The 23669-nt window shown below is 45.7% G+C and overlaps 1 protein-coding gene across 3 annotated transcripts in view; it reads left to right on the plus strand.

Moving 5' to 3' along the window:
* Positions 1-23669, plus strand: part of RHPN1 (rhophilin Rho GTPase binding protein 1) — a 208822-nt gene that overhangs the window by 20345 nt on the left and 164808 nt on the right. For all 3 annotated transcript variants that reach the window (XM_069220879.1, XM_069220878.1, XM_069220877.1), the window contains exon 2: positions 13237-13352. In XM_069220879.1, coding sequence (XP_069076980.1) covers positions 13237-13352 — 116 coding nt within the window. The remainder of the gene's footprint in view (positions 1-13236; positions 13353-23669) is intronic.

Raw genomic sequence — 23669 nt, forward strand, 5'->3', positions numbered from 1 at the left:
AAAAGATTCACTTAGGAGTCTCGATCTTCGACCAGCCTCAAGCCAAAGGACTTTGGTCGACGCCGAGCTATCAAAGGCATCACCACCTTCAAAACTGAAACTGTTGTCGGCTTCGAAGAAACCACTGCTCCAAGACCTCTGCTGTCGAGATTGAGGAATCCACCCACATAGTGGAAAGATCTCAGCCTCTGAAAAGACTTTACTCTTAAAAAGCAAGTTTGCCTTTGAAGAAATACCCGCCTCCAGACACTCCTGTGCCCTTCTTGGCTTCCAAAAGGCCTAAGGAAAAGATTCCTCATCCACCTCCTCCACTATTACCTCCACCATTGCCCCTCCTCCACTCCCTTCCCCTTAGGGAACTCCGGAGTCTTACTCCGATGTTGGCAGTCTTTGCCCCTATTCCCCACTGAGAACTTTGCCCCAGTGTATTCTGGGACCTCTAAAGATCCCTAGGAGGATTAGATTATAGAACGCCAGACAGACCCAGACTTAGAGCATGTCCCGGTCAGGGCCACTATGCCGGATGACACCACGGCTTACCACAGTATTATCCAATGCACAGCTATCTAAAATACTGTGGAGATGTACACTGCTCCTAAAGTGAATTACTTTTTGGTGGAGATGCTCTCGAAGACAGAGTGATCTGTTCCATACCTCCCCATGCTTAAGGGCATGATTAAGTCTGCCTATGAAATATTAATGGACCCAGTTAAACATCGCATGGTCACCCCATGCATCAAGAAACAAATAGAAACTGGTGACTCTATATCAGGGGTCATGTTCTTCTGACTTCTTTGTAGTCACTACAGTCAGGAAGAGGGCAGCAGCTCAGGTCTCGAGGGATGCACTGCCTTCTGATAAGGACAGCAAGTGGAAAGATTCTGCAAGGAAGAGGGGGACTGTAGGTGCAGCCAGGCATTGGCTCATTGCGAGCTCCATAGGCCTTCTGTCTAGCAATGATAGAGCCCACTGGAAGGAGATGAGCGTTCTTAAAGCACCTCCCAGATAAGTATCGCAAGCAGAGGGAAGAGCTTGTAGAGGACAGTAAAACCATTTCTAATGCGTCCATTAGATGTGCTGTAGATGCGACTGATACTGTGCCAGTTCGGTCCATACATCTGATGCTCTCTGGTGCTACTTCTGGCTCAGAGTGTCTGGATTCAAGTCAGAAGTGCACAGCACCTAGTCAACCTACCTTTCGATAGGGAACACTTCTTTGACTGCAGGGTCACTACATACTTAAGAAAATCAAAAAGGATATAGAGACCGCAGAGGGTGTGGGCCACTTATAGTTACCACGTACATACTACCAGTCAATTGTACTACCCTTTAGCATCACCATAGCCCTTGGGTCTTTAACCACGTGTCCAGTGGCAGGAGCGGCTCACTTTAGAAGGGGAAAAACTGACGTCTTCCCCTACCTCAACGATTGGCTAATGAAGATCTCAAGCAGAGTGCTTAGCCTACATCCAGACTTCAATCTCCCTGCTGCACAACCTAGGGTTCAGCTTCAGAGCCACCAAGTCTCACTTGGGGCCATTTCAGATTGAGCCCTTCCTTGAGTCATTACTCATCTCTGTAGTGGACAAAGCCTTCCCCAATTTAATTTCTGTCAGAGTATCTTCCGGAAGTGGGCAACGTCTTCGCAGACATGCTCAGCAGGATGCAGCAACAAGTGCAGAAGTGGGAACCCCACCCCCAAGACCTATAACCTTACTTCCAAAGATGGGCACTCTAGGCATAGACCTTTTTGACAGTCACAGAAACCCAAAATGCCCAAACTTTGCTGCCTGGTTACCACACCCTCAGTCTCCATAGGCACAATGCTCTGTGAATAAATTGGTAGGGATCTTTGCAGTCGCTTTTCCTCCTCTCCCACTGATTACTTAAATGGGCAGGAAGATCAAGCACACATCTCTCAATCTTAACCTGGTGGATCCTACGTGGGCCAGATAGCCATGGTTCTCAACCCTTCTAAACATGCCCATTGTTCCCCTCAAGATATTCTACAACATGCCAGAACTTCTCACACAAAACCACAGCAAATCGACACCAGGGCCTCAGACAGCTCATCCTGGTGATTTGTCTCCTGAAGGCCTAAAGTTTTGTTACCTTAACGACCACAATAGTTCATGGACATACTTAAAGCCCAGAGGTCCTCTCAATGTACCTCCTATGTTGCTAAGTGGAAGCGTTTTGTCCACCACTGTACTCCCAAAGGGCCTAAACCCTTTTATGCCTAATATGTCAGACTTTATTTGCTACCTCCTATACTTATCAAAAATCGGGATTAGCCTACACGTCATTCTGGCTATATTTAGCTGCCATTGCTACATATATTCAAAACAGGGAACTCTCTTCCCTTTTCAAAATTCCTGTAATTAAAGCTTTTTTGGAGGCCCCCAAGTGTGTCATTCTTCTCTAGTCTGGAATCTTAGTGTTGTCCTCACCAGATTTATGCCTCCTCCCCCCACCAAGGCACTGTGTTTATGCACTTTACTGTTACTCTCTTGGAAGGTTGCCTTTCTGGATGCCATAATGTCTCTCAAGTGCAAGCACTCACACTACAAGGAACCTCTCTTCCAGGTACATCAGGAAAACGTACTCCTTAGAACCAATCTTTAATTGTTGCCCAAGGTGGTCCTCCCATTCCACCGTAACCAGTCCCTTGAACTCCCAGTGTTCTTTCCACACCCAGATGCAGTAGCTGAAAGGGTTCTTCACACAGTTGGTCTTAAGCATGCTTGTAAAGAAATGCCTCTTTTTGCATATTCACCTGCTAATCAGACCTTAGAGCCAGTGCACTGCACCTTAAAAGTGTATGTTTAATTGGCTTATACTTAATTGGCATAAGTTAACTTGTCAAATTCCTAGTATATGGTACTGGTGTACCCACAGCCTGTAAGTTAGTGTCACTTATGCATTGCAGCACTTTTTGTGCCACCCTCAGTGTGCCAAAGTAAAACATGTCTCTGTCTGCCATTACCTACCAGTAAAGCAGTTCTAAACTGCTAATCCGACTTCGCCACTAAACCATGACACAGACCAGACTTGCCTTCTAGTGTAGGCTTGTCGAGCCCTATGTCACGGTGTATAGTAAAAAGTAGGACATGTAGTTTTATATGTCCTAAGAGTTAAAACCCCAAATTTTTGCTTTTGCTGTGGAAAGACTAGTAGTCCCATTGGTGAGTACATTGTTGCATGCTGATAGCTCACCTGTGCTAACTCCTGAATGGGACTACTAAATTTGGTACTTCAATGTATCAAGAGTTGTTGCATTGAACCTGACTTGATGCCCAAATAGAATTTAATGTATCTTTTGAATAAAAGTCAACTTTAGACAGTTGCCATTCTGTTGCCCAAATTTGCCAGTGCCTTCTTGGAGATGCTGGCCACAAGACAGCCTTCTGCCCTCCTGGATAGAGATCTGAACGACTCCCAGGAAAGGACACAATAGAGGCCTGCCATTTGAAGTGGTGTTACCTCTGCCTAGCAGGAAGCCACGCAGGTTGTGAGCCCATAAGACGATCTTTAAAAGGAAAGTCACCTCTGAAAGGCAAATGATGGACACATGTGAGGGGCTGCTCTTTTGTTTGGATAGACAGGTGAGCATTGGGGACAGCGAGGGGGGGGGGGGACAGTGGTCAGACTAGTTTTCCCATTGGTGTGTAGCCCTCGGGTAGTCACACCTCTAGTGAACTGGTTTTGCTGTGACTGAAGCCTAGTGTCGTCTTATTTTTGGCTGAACTTCATCTTAACTTTGAGAAGCGATGACCGCTGTGGCCAAAGTCGCCAAACTGTGTTCCTGGAGTGAGGGGTGGCCCCAGGAAGTCTCCATTTCACTGAGTCAGCATCCTGATTACCTCACATAAGGACCAGCCCATTGATGTCTATGGTGGTTTGCACAGAGTTTGGACCTTGACTGGAGACTGCTTTGACTGTAAGGTAACTGTCCTGCTAAGACTTACTGTCTCTCTTGACTTGTTACCTGCCAGAGTTGGCTGCCTAGAGCCGGCCTGGGTAGGCAAACACAACTTTTTAAACTTTTCAAAAACTTCCCAAGTAAACACTAACCATTGTAATTGTCAATGTTTGTTTACACACTGAGTGAAAAGCAGTAATTTATGATTCATTTAAAACTTCATATTTCCTGAAATGAGTGGTGAATTTTGTTTGGTTTAGTGTCTAAGAATTCATATAAATAAAATCTTTTTTTTTTTTTAATAAATCGGTGTTCGATTTCTTTTGTGTCCCATTTATTTCTTATTCATTTGTTTTGGTACTTTCAAATGCTTTGTACTAGTTCCTTTGGTAAAGCCTGACTGTTCAAAGCCACACCTGCCTAGGATTGAGCTATGGTTTTACAAACTAGCCTGACTGGACCCAAAACAGGTTTGTGAGTTTATCACGCTGTGAGGTTGCACAAGCACACCATATAATAAAACACATTTCCTCACAGTACTCTAATGTACTATGTTAATGGAACCAAATCATGTTGCAGAATACAACAATTGCTTGTGGCTTTTTCACAGCCTCACAATGGTCAAGCCACTTCTAAGACAAGGATTGCTACGTGGATTGTCAAGTGCATCCAAACGCATAAGCTAAAACAACCCTACCTTCTGGCCCCGATTCTCACTTCACCCAGAAACCGAGTGCTAATATGGCTTTTCTAGGGAATATTCCCATAGCGGGTATTTTTAAAGCTGTCATATTTTTCCACTCCGCACACTCTCACAAAGCCCTTTTGTTTGAATTTGCTTCCTAGGCAGCAAGCTAAAGTTGACTAAAATGTCCTTAGGACTTTGTTTCAGACCTCAGCACCATCCACTGGCTAGCAGCTGCTTAGGAGAGTATTGCTTAAAAGTATTAGCAGGGCATGTGTATCTACAGCCATACATACTACGAATTCATTAAGTTACTTAGCCTGTATGCGTTTGTTCGTTGCATGTAATGCTGTAGATTCATATGCACCCACCCTTCTGCCCGGAAGCGAGTGTTCGATTTCTTGTACTTAATGTTTTCTATATACACATGAGCACCATTCTCTTCTGCTCTCTATTCCATTGTTACTCTCACCCAATGAAAACAATCTAACAATGGAGGTGGTGCTCATGTGCATCCAAAACCAGTGGAGGAGTCCTGAGGCCTCATGACTTGAAAGACTTACTTGATAATAAAAAATTGCAATCATTCGAGCCCAACAATAGATGGCAGGAGTATGGAGAGCATGTGAATCTGCAGCACTACATGCACCGAACTGATGCTTACAGGGTAACATAATCCTTACATGCACACCATGTTTGTATATATCTTTGGGTTATTTTGTGCTGGCATTTGTTTCCTGCTTTCTTCTGTTTGTGTTTTATAGTTGACCAACTGTGCTGAACGGGCTTATTCAAGGGCATTTCCGGTTAATGTTGTCCTAGTAAATTTTAAAGCCCTAGCAGACCTCACTAAATATTGGACGAGGATGTGGTATAACAGCCAGAGCTAGTGACTTGGGAGGTGGAGAATCAGGTTCTAGTCTGGCTTGGGCTCAACATCCTCTGATTGAGTGCAAATCACCCAATACCCTGTGTCCTAAAAAAAAAAAAGTGACCATTTGTAATGTAACTGGTGCTCATAAAAAGCACTTCAGCGCCTTCGGTCGAGTTTTCGTTATATAAACTCACTAAAAAAACACAAAGAAATGTTCTGGAATGCCCATTGCTCGTGAATGCTAGCGATACAGAACTGGACTGAGAGAGTTTTGTCTCAACACTTGATTGCCCTCAAAGTGCAAGAAATACTTTTTTCCCCAAAGTATGTTATTAGTTTTTATAAGGTGCAGGAAAAAAATGCAAACAGGGGGATAGAAGTATAGGGGTATTAAACACACATATTAATTAGTATATAGTGTTGTATGTGTACGCCCAGTCATTATTATTATTATAGGAAATATATGCGGCAATTGTAGGTAATATAAACAGTTGGATGTGGGGCATAGTCATGTATATGTGATCGGCGGTGGAACAGGTTTACCCCATAAGCGGGAGCAGAGGAAGGTGGAAATGCGCACAGAAGCCCCAGAAGGAAAGATGAAGGGACACGTGGAAGAGGGAGAGGGACGGGCGGGATAGATGTCATCAGGTGCGTTGCAGAAAGTGTTAGTCATGGAATGCCTGAAGGGGAAGATGAAGTTGATAGCCTCCTCCAGGGGGTTCGGTGGGAACTCGAGTTTTTATATATATATATATATATATATATATATATATATATATATATATATATAGTTTGTTCCATAAATTCTGAGAGGACTGGTAATTTTGTTTGTGATTCGAGTGTGTGTTTCCCGCGCTTCTTGTAAAGCATACCCACGCCCACCAAGTGTGGTACGAGAGGTTCCAGAATGATTTCCATTTGCACTGAATATTCTTCGGTGCAAAGGATATAAGTGGATTCGGGTGACGCACATCTGGGCGGTTGAGCTGCAGGGCGGGTGAGTGTGACCGGGCCCTCGGGTGACTCTGAGGAACTTCAGGGAAGCTCGGCTGGGAGGGGAGAGGACGAGGCAAGGGTTTGTAATTAGAAAAACAAAGCTCGTTATCCCATCACGATGAGATCAGCATTATGTGAAGTAAAGAACACCAAAGGATTCCCGGAAAGAAAAAATCCGCCGCCTTTAGTGCAGCAGCTTCCATTGTGTTTCTTTAGTTTTAACAGCACGTTTACCGCCCTCCAAGCCCCCTGGTTTAGCTAAGGTGGCACATAGAACTTTCCTGCGTGAGAAAGCGCTTGGATGACTTTACAGATGAGTCACCGAGGGCCTGGGAAATTCTAGCCGATGAATCCACCCCCTCCATGGTCAAGGCGCCTCATGGGTCACACAGGGCGAAATCGAAAGTTTGAACAAGTTTTACAAATCCGGGCTATTTATAGGGCAGCGCTTTGTGTTCAGTGCATGATGAAGCGCTTCTCCGGTGGTTTCGTAACACTGTGCGGAAAGAGGCGCTGCACGCGCACCAGGGGTGAGGCTTTTGTTCCCGGGCCCGGCACGCAGTGGTACTCTCTGAAGGGCGTATCCAGGGATGGTGTAACCCTGCGCCGCCAGCCTTGCTCTGAAACGCGCCTCCCTGGAAGGGCCGTCCTTGCTAGGAACGGGGTGACCCTCAGACTGAGTGAAAGCGCCTATTCTCCCCAGCTGACCAGCGCCATGCTGAAAACATCTGTATGTTTTATGTTAAGGCCAGTGCTTGAAAAGGAAAAATTAAACTGCAGGTACTCTGCGCCAGAGCGCCTGCTTCCTTCTGGGAAGTGCCGGTGCTCTCCTATTAAAAGTATTACGTTTTTCTTGCGAAGTGCCGGTACTCCCCCTCTCAGAAGAAAAAAGTGCCGGTACTCAGTACTGGCCCATTTAAAGCAGTGGTTAAAGTAGATAACAAACAACGTGCACATCCGCGACAGCAAATGGAATGACTTCAAACGTGTTTCAGGGGTTACATTTGTCTTTGAGTGATCACGAACGGAAACCGAAGAACTGTTTTAGGATAATCCTTAAGTATCGGGGGCTCAAATTAATGGAGCAGGCGCAGTAGCACCGGGAGCCTGAGGGGCACACTGCACCCCAGTAGTGATTGTCCTTTGCTACTCTGCAGTACTTCGAAGAGCCCATTTGTGTTTACTTGCAGGAGAGCCCATTGAAACCGCGCAGCTCTCGCCCCTTCACCAATCTCGGATCAGAAAAGTATGGCTGGCATTTGTCCCAGACAATGAGCCTCTCCTTGACCTTCGGCGCCTAAATCCTCCACGCAAAATCCAACTGGCCTACACAACCCCAAAACAGAAAAAAATATATAAAACATTTTACTCCTGAACGCTGATTTTGTTGTTGTCGTAGACAAACACGGATCATGCATGTGTGCCATTAGACACATAGGCCTGTCTCACGGATGGCAGGCTTGCTGGACCTCCATGGGTGCCCGAACAGTCAACCTCATAGTTGTGGAAGGCTACTCACCAGGACTTAAGCAGCACAAGTGCGGTGGTGGCAGCATCCCGTGTAGTGATTAGTAGCAGTGAACAGGTCCTTTGTAACCCGTTGAAGTGAGGCCTACAAGCACACTCACCTTTTAAAAAAGTCTGCTGCTGTGTGCTTAACTCACCCGTGGCCGTTATCAGTTTGATATGATGTGCTGTGCAGTACAGGAGTGGTGATTCTGCACTAGTTGTATGTGTGCCTGTGAAGGGTACAGTACAGGGGTAGAGCAGTGCTGTGCAGTGCATGCACGGTGAGTGGATGTACTTGGGTGTATGTGTACCTGCAAGTAGTACAGTAAATGAGGTGTCTTTTTGTGCAGGCGTGCATGGTGAATATGTGCTGGCTGTATGTGTGTCTGAAAGTGGCACAATGCCCAAAGGCTGTAGTAGTGAACGGTGCACATAGAGGGAATGTGTGTGCTGAATGTATGTGATGGTGATGGCACAATATATGGAGGTGACAGTACTGCAAATGTGGCTGTAAAGATATATTACATGAGGGACCCTGGGTTCCATTTTGGGAGGTCCATGTCTGCATGGTAAAGACATGAGGAAGTAGAGAAATTCCCCCAGACAAATTTGTGTATTGATGCATTCCTGTGATCTGTGTGGGACACACTGGAGAAGGGAGAAAAAGCCACCCCACCCCACCCTGCCCCTGTGCGCTTCCAAAGGTGCTCTTTGATTAAGCGATAGATCTAAAGAAAAGAGCCTGGACACATCTCAGGAAGGAGATAGCATTGGTAAGGGAATCATAAAGAGTGGGGCCAGGATTAACCTTTTGATGCACATATCACTGTTACTGACAGGCGTGAACTCTAGTTATGCCCATGACCTGTGTTCTACGACTGTCCCTCCTGCTGTGACAGCCTTTAAAGAGGAAGAGGGAGAAGAGGGAGTGTGTACTTCAAAAGAAGCAGAACTGCAACACAAATCTTCTACGACCCACACTCTATATCACTTTTGGTGTTTGGAAATGGTATCAAGAAGTGAAGGTGGAGACCCCCAAATGGGTAATTTGCAAAGCAGCCAGGCGGGTACGATGTGTGGGGAAGCTCAGCAACATTTCTGCCCGTGGCCAGAACTGGGGCCCAAGGCCTGCTAATCTTCTTGCTGTGTGATGGGACATCACCCAGGGAAACCAAGACCACCTGCTATGGAGCACCAACTCCTGTCTCCTTGCCAAGAGCAGTGTGCCCTGAGGAAAAGAAGAGTTTTGGAGGGGGCGAGGTCCATTAGGGATCTCTGTGGAGTGAGGTCCGGTAGGGAGCTCTACCGAGTGGACCCCCAGTGTGAGGAGGCTGCTGCTGCAGCAATCTGGTTGTTGCACGTGTGAGGATTTGTCAGTGGGAAGGGAATGCCCAGACGTGGGTCCCTTGCTCACTGTGCCACTGGATTCAAGCTAGCCTGGTTGATGAAGGGTGAAACCCTGAAACCGGTCCCAGGATGCTTGTTTCCTGTCCAGTGAAGACCTGGCTTGGCAGTTCGAGCTGAACTGTTCCCATGAGGAACAGGGTCAAGACTGATTTGCATTTGGCTGGGTCCAAACTGGGGTGGCATGGTGAGCAAAAGAACGATGGATTAAACCCAGATCTGTGACTGGGGGTGAGTGTTTGCATTGTTCAACACTCCATCCATCATCCTTTTGTGTTGTTAAAGTTGCCCTAAGTGTGAAGGGTATGCCCAGTCGTGGGTCCCTTGCTCACTGTGCCACTGGATTCAAGCTAGCCTGGCTGAAGAAGGGTGATACCCTGAAACCGGTCCCAGGATGCTTGTTTCCAGTCCAGTGAGGACCTGGCTTGGCAGTTCGGGCTGGACTGTTCTCATGAGGAACAGGGTCAAGACCGATTTGCATATGGCTGGAAACCCAGATCTGTGACTGGGGGTGAGTGTTTGCATTGTTCAGCACTCCGTCCATCATCCTTTTGTGTTGCTTCTTCCTAGAAGACCTGGACATCATCAACTTCGCCTCACTCCTTAAAAACATAAGCATCATCGGCCTCTCATCTGGTCACCACCCCCACACACAGCGCAGAACACACACTAAACCCCATTTTCTCCTCCAGCGACACAGCCAAGTTCTCCCACTCCTACGAGGTAACATGGACCAACCACAAAATTGTCCACTTCACCATCTACCGCGGACCCCATCCCACCCCCATAGGATCACCGAATGGAAGCAGCTAACTACCTGAAGACACCATCTCCATCATGGCATCCATCCAATTTGAATCCCCGCAGACCCCTGCCTGAACCACTTCTACAGCGTAGGATGAGAAAGATTCAAAGCTTCTCTCACAGAACACCTCAACACCTCCATCACCACCGCCACTGTCCCCAGCTCCTGGAAGCATGTGGAGGTCAATCCTCTCCTAAAGAAACCTCAGCCAACCCCAGTGAGCTCAAAACCACCACCCCACCTTGCTCCTATTCCCCGCCAAAGTCTTGGAAAAGGTCATTGACTGCCAGTTCACGGACTGCCTTGAACAGAACAACCTGCTCAACCCATCCCAATCCGGATTCTGGTTGAATCACAGCACCAAAACCACCTTGATCGCAGCTACCGACGTCATGAGACGCCTCATCGACCTAGGGCCAACAGCGGCCCTCATCTTCCTTGACTCATCAGCAGCCTTCGACACCATCTCACACCACACTCTCATCACCAGACTCCACAGCATTGGCATCCAAAACAACGCACTCAACTGGATCACCTTGTTCCTCTCTGGCCGAATACAGAGGATCCTCCTCCTTTCCTACGTCTCCCTGTCCCCCAGGGCTCCATCCTCAGCCTCACCCTCTTCAATATCTACATGACTCCACTGGCAGACATTGCACGTGCCCACGGACGCAACATCATCTCCTACTCAGACACCCATCTCGTCCTCTCCCTCTCAGACGGCACCGCCACCGATCAAACCAACTTGCAGAACACTATGACATCGCCACCTGGATGAGGACCAACTTCCTCAAGCTAAACTCAGACAAAACAGAGATCCCCATGCATGATGTGCTTCCTTTTTCGTAAGAATATCAGGGTGAGTTTACAAAAGACTGGGTATTCAGATATAATGCACAGAGGCATTGATTGTACCTCTGCTATTGTCTGGACTCCATGATACTGAAAAGGAAGCATGGAAATTAACAGCAGTTGTAATTGAGGTGAATCATTCCGAAGTCCTCAAAAAAAGGTTGCTATGTAATTAATGTATGATGTAAGTAATTGTGTGATGATCGAGTATAATTTCTCATGTAAAATAGTTTCCATTCCAATGCAGTCACTCCAAATTGGGCAGAATGATACTCCAAACAGCAAGTACCATGAAGTGCGAGAGAAATAATCCCGTAGGCCAAACCAAAGCCCTGCACATGCACTCTATGCACTCTAAAGGTTTGGCAACAGTAGGTCTCGGGACAGCTGCAGTGTTAAGCCAGACCTAAAGAGGGAGATGACAAAGTGAAGGCAGACAGGATTGGGGGAAACTAATCTAGGTGAAGAGAGTAGATGGGCAGGAGGATTCGGAGAAAGGAAATAAAATAATTCATGGGGAGGAGGCACCAGGAAGAGGTGGTAGTGGAGGTGGACCTGGAGTAGAGCAAAGAAATGAAGGAAGCGGGGAAGGAAAGGGTAAACTAAAAGCAGGGAAGAAAGGACTCATGAAGAGCAGAAAGGTTGACATGCGGCATAATAGGAGAGGCAAGAGATGAGATGTAGTGGCTAAGTGTAATAATACTTTTAATCTTAGTGGCTAAGTGCTCTACTTTTAATTTGGGTTCAGCCCTGGCTTCCCCATGGTACAATTGTATTCTCTTGGGTGAATCAATGATCATTTTCATTTATGCACCCAGGATCTGGAATAACATCCCCGTATCCATCAGAACTGGCACAAAGCTTCTCTAGTTTGGAAGGAGTTAAAGACTCATCTCTTTATAAAGTATACTACATCACAGTGCAGTTACAGTTCACTTTTGCTCACTTAACCCTGATCTCTCCTATCACTCCTGGATTGGATACTTACCTTAGACCCTCAACAGTACTCTGCCGCCTTTTGGCTAGGTTCCCTCTATGGAAATACCACATATCACTCTGCCATAGAAATTGCAAAACAGGACTGTGTGTGAAAATTCTCTGCTCCTGGTTCCCAGTATAGTGGATTGTCTGCAGTCATGATTGTAAGGTAATTGTTGGGAAACGGGGTGTTCGGTTATAATGGGCAATCACCATTGTAAAATATGTTTATCTCCAAAACAAACTCACAAGTTTATGGATATGCACAACGTCTTTCTATCAAAAATATAGAAATTAACAGAAAATTAGCACAAATTATTAACAATCCTGTGCAGCAAAGGTTAACTAAGTACAGGGCTAGTTGAACACTTGGTATCACGTACTGTTCAGCCAGCAATCATTTGAATAGGCTTTTATCTGGACCAGCCCAGATTTATCACTGTGAATTAATTATCGTTTTTATTAGTTTGTGCTATAGTAACTGGGTGAGGTCAGTGCCAGGCTGTAATTGAAGTAGAATATGAGTTCCTGATACAGGAATGAATCCATTCACATTTACAAAATTTCTATGCTGGGAGGGCGGGCGGGTATGAGGCTTTTTCTCCCCATACTCCACATCCATGTGGCATGAGATGAAGCCAGTACCTGCTCGCACAGCATTCATGCAAGAAGCATGCCTCAACACTTATCTTCCGTGCTGGTGGTGATGCAACAGTAACTCCCCACTCATAGCATCTATGCTTAGGGGGTGATGAAAATATGCCCCTTTAATACAGACAGTATTTCTGCAAGGGGAGTATTATGTGGTCTTTACGCCGCAACCAAATATAATTCAAACTGCACAATGTTTTATATCTAGGTTTTGCTCAGAATGGGAAAGCCATAAAATGCTCTAGTGATCCTGCAGCCCTGGACTTCTTGTTCATCTTGCAAGCAAAGTAGCAACACATAGTGTTAAAGACATTAATGCACACTATTGAGAACTAGCTTGCCACCATTGACTCGTTCACTCAGTCTAACCACTTAGCTAAGCGATCTTGACTTAGAACTTGAAGCAGGACACTGCATACCCCACAAAGCTTGTCTTCTTCTAGGCCTGTGTGATGTTATGTGCTGTGGTTTGCTGTAATTAATTATTTCTAATCCCCTAATGTATATTGTAATTCTGGTGTCCAATAGTCATTTATAATAATGTTTTAATATCTCAGGGCTGTGACCCCCTGGCACAGACACAGCGAAGCAAGCTACAGCACCGCCGGGCTCGCATCAACCAGCAGATCAACAAGGAGATGAGGATGAGGGCCGGAGCTGAAAACCTTTTTCGGTGAGTGCGGTTTTATTCAGACAAAAGAATGATGTGGGCTACTGGGCAGTACAGAGCATTTTTACATCATAGATTAAAAATTATATTTCTCGTTGCATTGTACCATAAGACGAGCTTCGTCCAGCTGGCTTTTGGAGGACTGGAGTATACGTAGATCCAGAAATTTTTAAAAAGCACATTTTTATAGGAAAATAAGCCGTTTCATAGGCAAGTGCCTAATAATGATTTAGAAAAATAGTTAAGTGCTCTGCATGGGTTCAGGGAAGTGAAGTGCAAGAAGGGAATAGGAGATAGCCCCTGCTCCCAGTTTATTCCATTGATTGTTCATTGAAAAGATTAAAGGCGTAACTGTGCTGGAAGAATGATCATGGCTTTCATGGAAGTAGCTAACACATTTATGTGTTGTGTGCTCATTTTGACTTTGTCTATGCATAATAGTCATTTTTATATTTTTGTGTGTCTGCTGGTGCCTCCACATTTGTTGTAATCGTCAATTTAGTGAGGATCTTAATCCTCAACGAAAATCAGGGACTTCTATTTCAATGCATCACTGAGGATCATAGTAACACCAGGGCGGGGTGGGATGTAGTGAGGTAGGGTTTTAAGGGTAGAGCTGCTTGTCGAATGGAGTTGTTAGATGAGTTTAGGGAGGGTTAAGAATGATGATGTAAAGAAGTGTATATGATTCCAAGCTTAGGTTCGGGTGATGGAGCAGTGCATGAGTGCTTTGAAATGAAGATATACTTATCTGTTTGTATCTAAAAAACTTCTGTTTTTTGCAGGAATAGCCCAATACCAAAGCTTTAGAACTCTGTGATATTATACAATCTCCTAAATCTGTATTCCCTTATGAAGATTTGATAGGTTGTTACTAACATTTCTAGTAGAACATTGTTGGGTTTTCATGCGTTTTGAGGCTTTAAGAATATTTTTCCACCTTTCTGCAGATCTGCATACTGGGGCTGGAGGAAGCAGTAAGCAATAGTTCCAGGGCTGGAATGCCTTTGAGTCTGCAAACCTACTAACCTGCATGTTTTAAAGATTTTCACCAGCTTCTCTCTAATATTTTCCCATAATAAGAAAGGTTGGACATTTACTCCTGACAATGGCAGAATTAGAACTTCTTCCAGGGTTGGGAAGAAAGTGGCTGGAGGGAAAATGAACTTGCAAATGCACAATAGATTTTCACCTGAGCAAATCTACACATGCGTATTTACCCATGCTAAAATACAGTTCACAAATATTTTATAGGGGTACGACATATACCATGGGTGCACTTTTGTGACTTTCTTTAAGAATTTGGGGCCACATGTAGGTAGGTTCAGATTTGCGACCCGCAAATTGCGAGTCGCAAATCCGAATGTAGAATGGTGTCCCTGACACCATCTGTGATTCGCAAGGGCTTCGCAAATGCACACCTCATGAATAATCATGAGGTGGGTCGCAATTTGCGACCCCCTTGCGAATGGCGGCCTCACAGGGATGGTGGCCTGCTGGAGACAGCAGACCACCATGTCTCTGACTGCTTTTCAATAAAGCAGTTTTTTTTTTTTTTTTTGTAATGCAGCCCATTTTCCTTTAAGGAAAACGAGATGCATTACAAAAACGAAAAATGAAACGTTTTCGTTTTCATTTTTTCTGAGCAGGCAGTGGTCCGCAGGACCACTGCCTGCTCTGAAAAAATGTTTACAGTGACATTCACAATGGGGAAGGGGTCCCAGGGGGACCCCTTCCCTTTTGTGAAAGTGTTAGCACCCATTTGAAATGGGTGCAAACTGCGATTGGTTTGCGCCCGCGTTCGCAAAACAATTCTACATTGCACTGCGAGACGCAATTAGGAAGGGAACACCCCTTCCTAATTGCGAGTCGCAAACCCGTTTTGCGATTCGGTAACCAGGTTACCGAATCGCAAAACTGGGTTTGTGCATCGCAATGTGCTTTTTGCACGTTGCAAACAGCGAAAGTCGCTGTTTGCGACATGCAAAAAGCTACCTACATGTGGGTCTTGGTCCCTAATTAGGTCTGGTGTTAACAAAGACATTTTGTTTTTATTAAACTTCTATTTCTCTCTCTTTCGGCTGGCTTTACTGTGAGTGATCGCATTCTTCTCTTCCACAATTAGCATATTGGCACACAAAGTAGTTTTGTTCAGTGTCAGGAACTACAGTGGCAATCAGTGACGTAACGAAACTGGAGGGTGCCCCTTTGCAAAGAACATGGAGGAGCCCCCTCTCCAGACTCACTCAGGGCAGGTGCTGTGCTGAAGGGACCCCCTGGAATGTGGCTGCGGGGCCTTTGTTATGCCACTGGTGGGCACGTGTGCTTTTAGAGTTCAAAAACGTTTTGGTTTTTTTTTGCCAGTGTTTGTTACAATGTTGAGGGCCTGGTAGCTCCCACAACAATAAAGTGTTACAAAAGCCATGTCAAAACAAGACACGCATTGATGAAACTAAAAGACTTATAAAAATTTGTCAGAACAGTTAGCTTTGTCAGTGTTTGTTTATTTTCATGCTTCCCATAATCGTGTTGAAAATGGTTACACTGATTTTTCATTAGAAATATTTTCAGGGAATACTAGCATGCATCAAAACATTTTACTAAATGACACTTCATTTGCATCTAATCAGAGAGCATTCTGGGAGCATTATACTTAGCCTCATAGCCTAAACTTTTCAAACGTGTATAATGTTTTTTTTTTTTTGTACTGGAACCAACGTCAGTCGTGAAGTGTGACCTTAAAACATTTATTTACAGCACTCACCCTAATAATGAAGGTTTTCAAATAATGAACCATAAATACAAGTTCGAACAGCATTATCTGTTGGAAACACATTACCTCAACAACAGGCAGCCAAAGGGTTTGTGCTGCAGAGGGTTGGGCCTACTTGTCCCAAGGACAAAGTAAACATAAAAACTTGTTGCCCTTGACCCCAAACAAGATGTCCCGGGCGATAGGAATTCCACATCCCTGGGTATAATGGTGATTTTAGAGTGTAAAGGTTTCCGTTGGTGGAGGGGATATCCATCAAGTTTGTGACAGAGTAACCCATCCAGCAAACTCTAAATCAGGCCATAGTGATGTGACCAGGACAGATGCCCCCAAAGGTCTAGTCCAGGAATCTTGAAGAGTTGAGGTACCCGGAGAGCCTCTTCACCAGATCCTTTTTCTTAATCTTGAAAATGGGAGCCAGGAGGGTGTGAGGCCACAGTTTTTCAGCTCAGCTGGGTTCACCTGTGCTGCTTACTCAAAAATGATAATGTCCCTTTTACTCTAAGGGAACAATACCAATTGCAAAGGAAGAAGTGACGAAATCACTGATAGAGGCTGTGAAGATGCGGCCTGATTCTTGAAAAATTGCCATTGGACTGGGTCCATTTGGAGAGCTCTATTTTATGAACAGTAGGGATTGGAGCACCTATCCAGCAACGGTTATAGGTGTTGCTGATATTTCTCTAAATGTGTTCTTGTCCAGGGCAGGATTACTAGTAATGGGCATCGATGCTGCGTGCGTGTGCGTGTGTGTGTGTGTATACACAATCTTCATGTGTTGCATAACCATTTGGTGTATTTCCGGCGGAGATGATGCATGGATATTAGAATTCCTGTTCCAAACAAATGATTGCCATCCTGCCGCATCCTGTCACACTCATTGCAACTGCTGCAGGGCGGCCCTTGCTCTTTAGAAACATTTCCAGGAGTTCAGAAAGCTGAGCCTGTGACAGGTGTCTGCGGACCTGATCTTTCTAACAGCTCCCAAATCACCCTCCTGAACCAAAGGCACAGGTTATTTTGAAACTGGATCCTCTACTAAAGATTTCCCCCCTTCTGTCCCACCACATCTGCTCGCTCTTTATTTGTGCTCCGAAACCTCCTGAAATTGTACTCCTGCTGCTTTTATCCGCATTTCAGCTGCCTGGGTGTCTTTGTGAGTTGTATATAGTGCCCTGGGGCACCTGGCTTTAGCAGTGGAAGCTGTGGAAATCTGACAACCCGTCACTTCCTCTTGTCATACTGTGACCCCCTCGGAAGCCCCTTTCTTATTCCTGGAGCAGTGACGCACACACTGTGTGACCCTTTCCTGGCATGGAGACCGTGTGCCTCTAACGCCCGGTCCAGGTTGGGCACTGGCCTGCCAGTCGTTATGGCGTCATTTTAACTTTTTGGACGAGAAAACCTTAAAATTCCGTTGCATAAAAATGATAAAGTACGTCCCTGGCCTGTAAGTCGACACACACTGTTTTTTAAATTTAAGAAGTGCGTTCATTTCTGACAAAAAAACGTGGTTACTCGGTGGTTGAGGTGAGGCGGAAGGACGCAATGTGCGGGAGTCCTCGTCTGAGAAACAGTAGTGAAGGTGCCACAAGAACCTCTGGGGCAGCACAGCGGCAAGGGGAGTTTTCACACAAAGCATAACGTACTGTTCAAACTTAGCATGATTTTTTTTTTTTTAAGGAAAAGTTTTTTCTGACATTATAAATGCCCTCAATCGACGTCCCCACAGCATTGCCTCGCATTCGTTTGGTTCTAAAATATTCCATATAAGTTTGCAGGGATGAAGAGTGGGGGCCGCGGTGAGTAGCCTCGTAGGTCAGTAGATGTTTGTCCACTACATGAACGGCTGTAGGGTCCTAACATGACCGGATTGGCCTTTCAGCTGCTTCGAAGCGGCCTGTTGTGGGGTGGTGCAATCTCTCTCACTGACATGGTGTGATTTTGTTGTAGGGTTCTCCCCGTGACAGCCCCCAGCCGCTCCAGATGCAGATTGTAAAGTCGACAATGGACGGGGCGGCTGTATTACTGAGGCCAGTGACTCACTGTAACCAGAAGCCGGGCTCGGGGTTTTCATCTGTGGAGGTCTTTGTGTGCTAGAAAATGGGCGCCCTGGGCCCGGCAGTCCCTGTGACGGGCTCCCAGAGGGCCCCCTTTGTGGAGCCAGGGTGGTTTTGTCCTTCAAAGGAAAGCTCTCGCGCCTCGGAGGGCACAATGTCTTCATCGTCCCTCCATGCGCAAGCGGAGCGGAATCTGGCATAAATGTACTGTCCGGGCTTGTTTTTCTGACGTGTCTGCTCCCAGGGCTCCCCGCGCGCCCTTACTGGAAGGAGCTGAGTGCTTTTTTTAGGCAAGATTTAAGAGGGAATGTTTTTAGTTGTCACTTGACAGCTCAGTTATCCATTAGAAAGGTTGGTATCATTAGATCTGGCTGACAGTACTGGTGTTCTTTACCTCTTGATATCAATTCTTTCACATGTACATAGATTGGGCTTTGGCTCTGCCCTGGGAGTGTGACACTCCTGCATCATCCAGTTGGCTGTTTGGTGTATCATTCCACCTCCTATAAAGCGCTTAACTTAAGTGCATGCAGGGCTATTTTACTTCTCGGATGTACACGAACACTTTTTCTAGTAAAAGCAAAAAGAAATTAAGATTGAATTTGACAGTAACTGATATAAAAGGCTTGTTCTACATTAAGCAGATATTATATTTAATTCTGTTTCAACATCCCCACGGCGATGAAGTTTTATGAACGTGCCCCATTTTCTTTATAACCCACAACTTCTAAACGTATCCCTATCTTAAACGGTAACATTCATGCTCCTCCAGTAGTTCACCCACCATGGTTTCTTGTTGAATTTAACCAATTAAAAAAAAAAACACTTTAGATGATTCCCTTTAAACTGCGTGCCATCATTATCTTGTCAAAATATTGGTTAGAATGATAAGCTTGTTTCCAATGTTTTGGATCACTGTAACTGTCTCTCTCTAATGCAACATGTTGTTCGATGCATTTGTAGCGGTAGGTACACATGCTGTGAATACTCCTGGCATCTAGTGTTATGTCCGGATGTGTGCAAATTGTTTTTCTTCTAAGAATTTTCCTCAAGTCACGAGGTAGTGTGACTCTTGCTGGTAATGTACCTGGTCATAAGGCTCTACTGTTGGATTGTTTTCTTTCTGCCGTCGGATTCGGATGTGTGTTACCAAGCTCTGGGATGATGCTCTGATGGTGTTCTGTTCGGTCTTTTTTGGTTCCGCTCCCCTTCGTCTGTATTGTTTTGCTATTGCGGATTCCCTTTTCACATCATTTTGATCCATGTAGCTGAGCATTGGGCCTTCCGCCCTCACCCACGTCTGTTTCGCTCAAACCTCGCCTGTGATGAAATGGATGCCTTTTTGATACTGTTCTTGGTGGCGGATGAAATACCCCTGGGCCAGTCTACATCAGGTCTGCAACCTCTTTCTGTCGCACGAGCATGTCGAGGCCTCCTGCAACACCTGTTGCTCCTTCTGGTCGAAGAACACTCTTTGAGACCGTCAGGCTTGGCAATTGTAAATGATGCACAGAGGTGGACATGACATCTCAGACCTCGTCAGCACAGAGGACCCTAGGGGGAACATCAGCTGGAGCAGTCGGCAGCCGAGGAGGATGCCTTCTCCTCAGAAGCAAGTTCTAGTTCCAACTTGGAGATTGAAGACCTTCCATGTACTCTACTGGTTGTGAGTACAGTCATTCTTCGACACCCCCTCTCAGGCCAGACAGTCACGTTTGAAGCTCAGAGACTTGCTTCTGGGCCACCACTGCCTTTGGGCCATGGTCGGCACTGAACTTTCGCTTTGAACCCCACGCCTAGCCCACTGCTCGGAGCTGAAGAAAATTCTGAAGCAGATGTACTCAGCGCCGACCGCTTCCACCTCTGCACAAAATGCTTTTCATCGCAAAACCTTCAACTCCAAAAGCCTGCTCCGTGGCGAAGACCCATAAGCCAGCACCAGAGCCCTCAGCGTCAAAACTGACATCTTCCATCGGTTCTGTGGAACCTGCCCTCCAGAAGCTTGATGCCTGCCAGTGGCACATTATGATCCACCCCTACACGGAATGGCTTCTTGTCTAGCCCCGGCATCCTCCGCACACACATCCAAGAGACAGCTCCTCTTCAAGTAGGCTCTAGTAGCTCCACCACCACCCAAGCCGAGGAAGCAGCATAGCAAGGCAACCAGCCTACTTCCACAGCCATTTATCCCCTCCTTACCTTCTCCCCAGCCTCAGAGCACACCCTCCTCCCATTCTCTCTGCTCACCCACCTTTTTACACACAACAGGGGTAATCACACTCTGATTTTGGGGTTCAACAGAGGATCCTTATGACATGCCCCCACGGAGATGTGTTGATTTTTCTACATTACTCGGGGCGATGTGTCGCATTTTGAAGTTTGTAGCTGCAAACCCACTTATGAGGCCCAGTACTGGAAGGGGGCAGTTCAGGCAAGAGTAGACCTCACAGGGGCAGAGTCCAGCAGCACCAGGAGAGTTGTAAGCAGTCTTTGATTTCCTTGAGTTTGCAGAGTATAGGGGAAAACCAGCATGCCCTTGGAGATTCTTGAATTCAAGGATGTAGAGAGCAAGTCCAGCCCTTCTCACTGCAGGACGGAAGCAACAGATCAGCACAGCAAAGCAAACAGAAAGGTGACAGTCCCTCCTACTGCACATCACACAGCAGCAATAGGATAACACAGCATTGCAATTGCAGAGTGGCAGTCCCTCCTGGCATCAGAGCAGTCCTTCTTCCAGGCAGTGTCTCCTTGGTTCCAGTAGAGAACTGATATGGTGGGGTTTGGGGTACCCTTGATCTGGAAGGTGGGAGAAACCTCTGGGCATTCTATTGAAGTCCAAAAGTTCCCTGACCTACCCTGCCTGGCTCCAGACGCTCTACAGGGGGTTATACAGCCCTTTGTGTGGGGAGAAGCACAGCACTATTCAGTGATAAACTCCACCCCCTCACCCTCCATCGCGCCACTTAATGGGCCATTAAAGCCCATTAATTTGCACCTGAGCTCCCATTGTGTGTTTGTTTAGAGGAAATGCACAAAGCCCAGCTGTCATCTCCCCCAGACATGTATTCAGAGACAGACAGAGGCACAGAATGGTTAAAGTAAGAAAATGTCAGCTTTCTAAAAGTGACTTTTTCAGACAAATTCGATTTCACCATAAGTGAATTTAAATTGTGAGTTCTGGGACACCAAACTCCATATTTCTATCTTTTCCCATTTGGAAATTACACTTAAAAGATGTTTTGAGGTAATTCCAGTGTTAGCCTATAGGAGAAAAAGGTCTTGCTGTAGTGAAAAATGTAACAGTTTTTCACTGCACCCTGCCCTGGGGGCTAATTAGGGCCTACTGTTAGGGATGACTACCATGTAATAAAAAAAAATGAAGGTTTGGGCTTGGCGAGTAGGTACACTTGCCAGATCGAAATGCCAGTTTAAAACTGCACAAGCCTCTGCAAAGGCAGGCCTGAGACATGTTTGAAAGGCTACTGTAATGGGTGGCGCAATCAGTGCTGCAGGCCCACTAGTAGGATTTAATATCCAGGCCCTGGGCAAATATAGTGCACTTTACTAGGGCCTCACAAGTAAATTAAATATGACAGCTGTGGAGAATCCAGTGTTACCATGTTTAGAGTACAGAGCACCCTACACTTTAGCACTAGTCAGCAGTGGTAAAGTGCCCAGAATCCTAAAAGTCAGCAAAAATGAGTTAGAGAAACATGCAGAAGAAGGCAAAATGTTTGGGGGTGACCCTGCAGAAACAGCCTTTTCCAGCACAGTGGTTTGTGTGATGCTGGATGGTGAGTCGTGGCTTTGGTTGCGATCTGTCTGATGGAATGAAGGATTAGTTGTCCGGCAAGGTAAGCATGGCATACAGACAGAGTTCCACGTTGCTGTTTCGTAATCAACACCATCTGACTAATGAAGTAAAGCATCCACTATGAATGGCAGATGCTTAAAGCGTAACTTAAAGATGACATTGCATTATCTAATCAGTACTGTTGGTGTGACGCAGATGCTCTGCATGCCAAGTTTCGCCAGCATTTGGGACGCCCATTGAAAAACTACATGGGGATGCAAAGAAGGATCCACTGCCAAATTTATACATACACAGATAAAAATTCAGACATATAATTTAAATATATTAATAAAAACTGAATAAATAAATAACTTGGCATTGGTTGCCTCCCTTTTGGCTGGTAACCATGGGGCTGGGAAAGCAGACATGCTGGAACAAACTTCCAGACTGTGGCGCAGGTGATCATTGCCTTCTCAAATCGCTGCTGCTCTCCAGTTTCCCGTCTTACTCATCTCTGGAATAAGTCTCTAGGAAGACTGGTAGAACAAAACCCAGTTGAAAAACGTGTACAAACAGAGTGTATGGTACTTGGCGCTCTCTGCAGGGTCACTCCCAAACCTTTTGCCTTCACCCCTCTTATTTTTGCAGATTTTTTTTTTTTGGCCTAAGGACTTGGTGCACTTTACCACTGCTACTCAGCGCTAAGGTGCGTGTGGTCACTCCCTAAAACATGGTAAAGTTGGTTTACACCTGATTAGCATATTTAATTTACTTATAAGTCCCTAGTATAGTGGTATACAGTGCACCCAGTGCCATTGTAACCAGAATTCAATTTTAAACTGCTAATTCGACTTGGCAAAATAAACCTCTTTCCAAGCTTTAAACTTTCCTTTTATACATATCCGTTACCCCTAAGGAAGGCCGTTGAAAAACTCCTAAATTAGCTTTTTCCACTACTGAGAGGACTATCTCTCCCATAGGATAACATTGGGTTGCCTTATTACATTTTAATAAGTGCTAACTTTTGATTGGGAACTGATAAAGATTTCATGTTTGGTGTCTGAGAAAATGTAATTTAAAATCTTCTTTAATGATAAAGTAGTATTTTAAGTTACACATTTGAAAATGCCACTTTCAGAAAGTTGGCATTTTCCTGCCCTAACTATTTGGTGTCTGCAGCCTCCCCTGGGTCAGCATGACTGAGTGTAGTTGGCAGTTGGACTTTGTTTATTTCTCCCAGACAGCCACACAATATAGGGATTAGGTGTGCCTGGCTGGGCCATCACTGGCCAGGTTTGGGGGATAGGGGGCAGACTTGGGGACAGCCCAGTTGCAAAGGAGTAGGCTATGCCATGTCTTCACACAACGGTCTTGTCGCGGATGCATTGTTAATGCAGCCAGCCTCGAGCCATGGTTGAGGAGGCAGGACATTTTCTAGAAACGTTTTCTATCTCAAAGACACCAGGTATAAAAACAGGACCCTCCGACCCACTATTTAGTTCACTTTCTGGACCTGCGGAAGGACTCTCAGAAGACTGCCTGCCACTGTGTACTTCTGAGTTCTTCAGAAGACTGCTTTGCTGCACCTTGAAGGACAGATCTGCTACCTGAAGGCTGCCTTAAACCTTCAGAGACCTTACCTGCTGCTCGAGCCCTCCACGACTTTTTGAGCCCCGGACTACCAGAGTGACTTT

The sequence above is a fragment of the Pleurodeles waltl genome, chromosome 2_2, assembly GCF_031143425.1.
Source record: "Pleurodeles waltl isolate 20211129_DDA chromosome 2_2, aPleWal1.hap1.20221129, whole genome shotgun sequence".
In the NCBI taxonomy this organism is placed as follows: Eukaryota; Metazoa; Chordata; class Amphibia; order Caudata; family Salamandridae; genus Pleurodeles; species Pleurodeles waltl.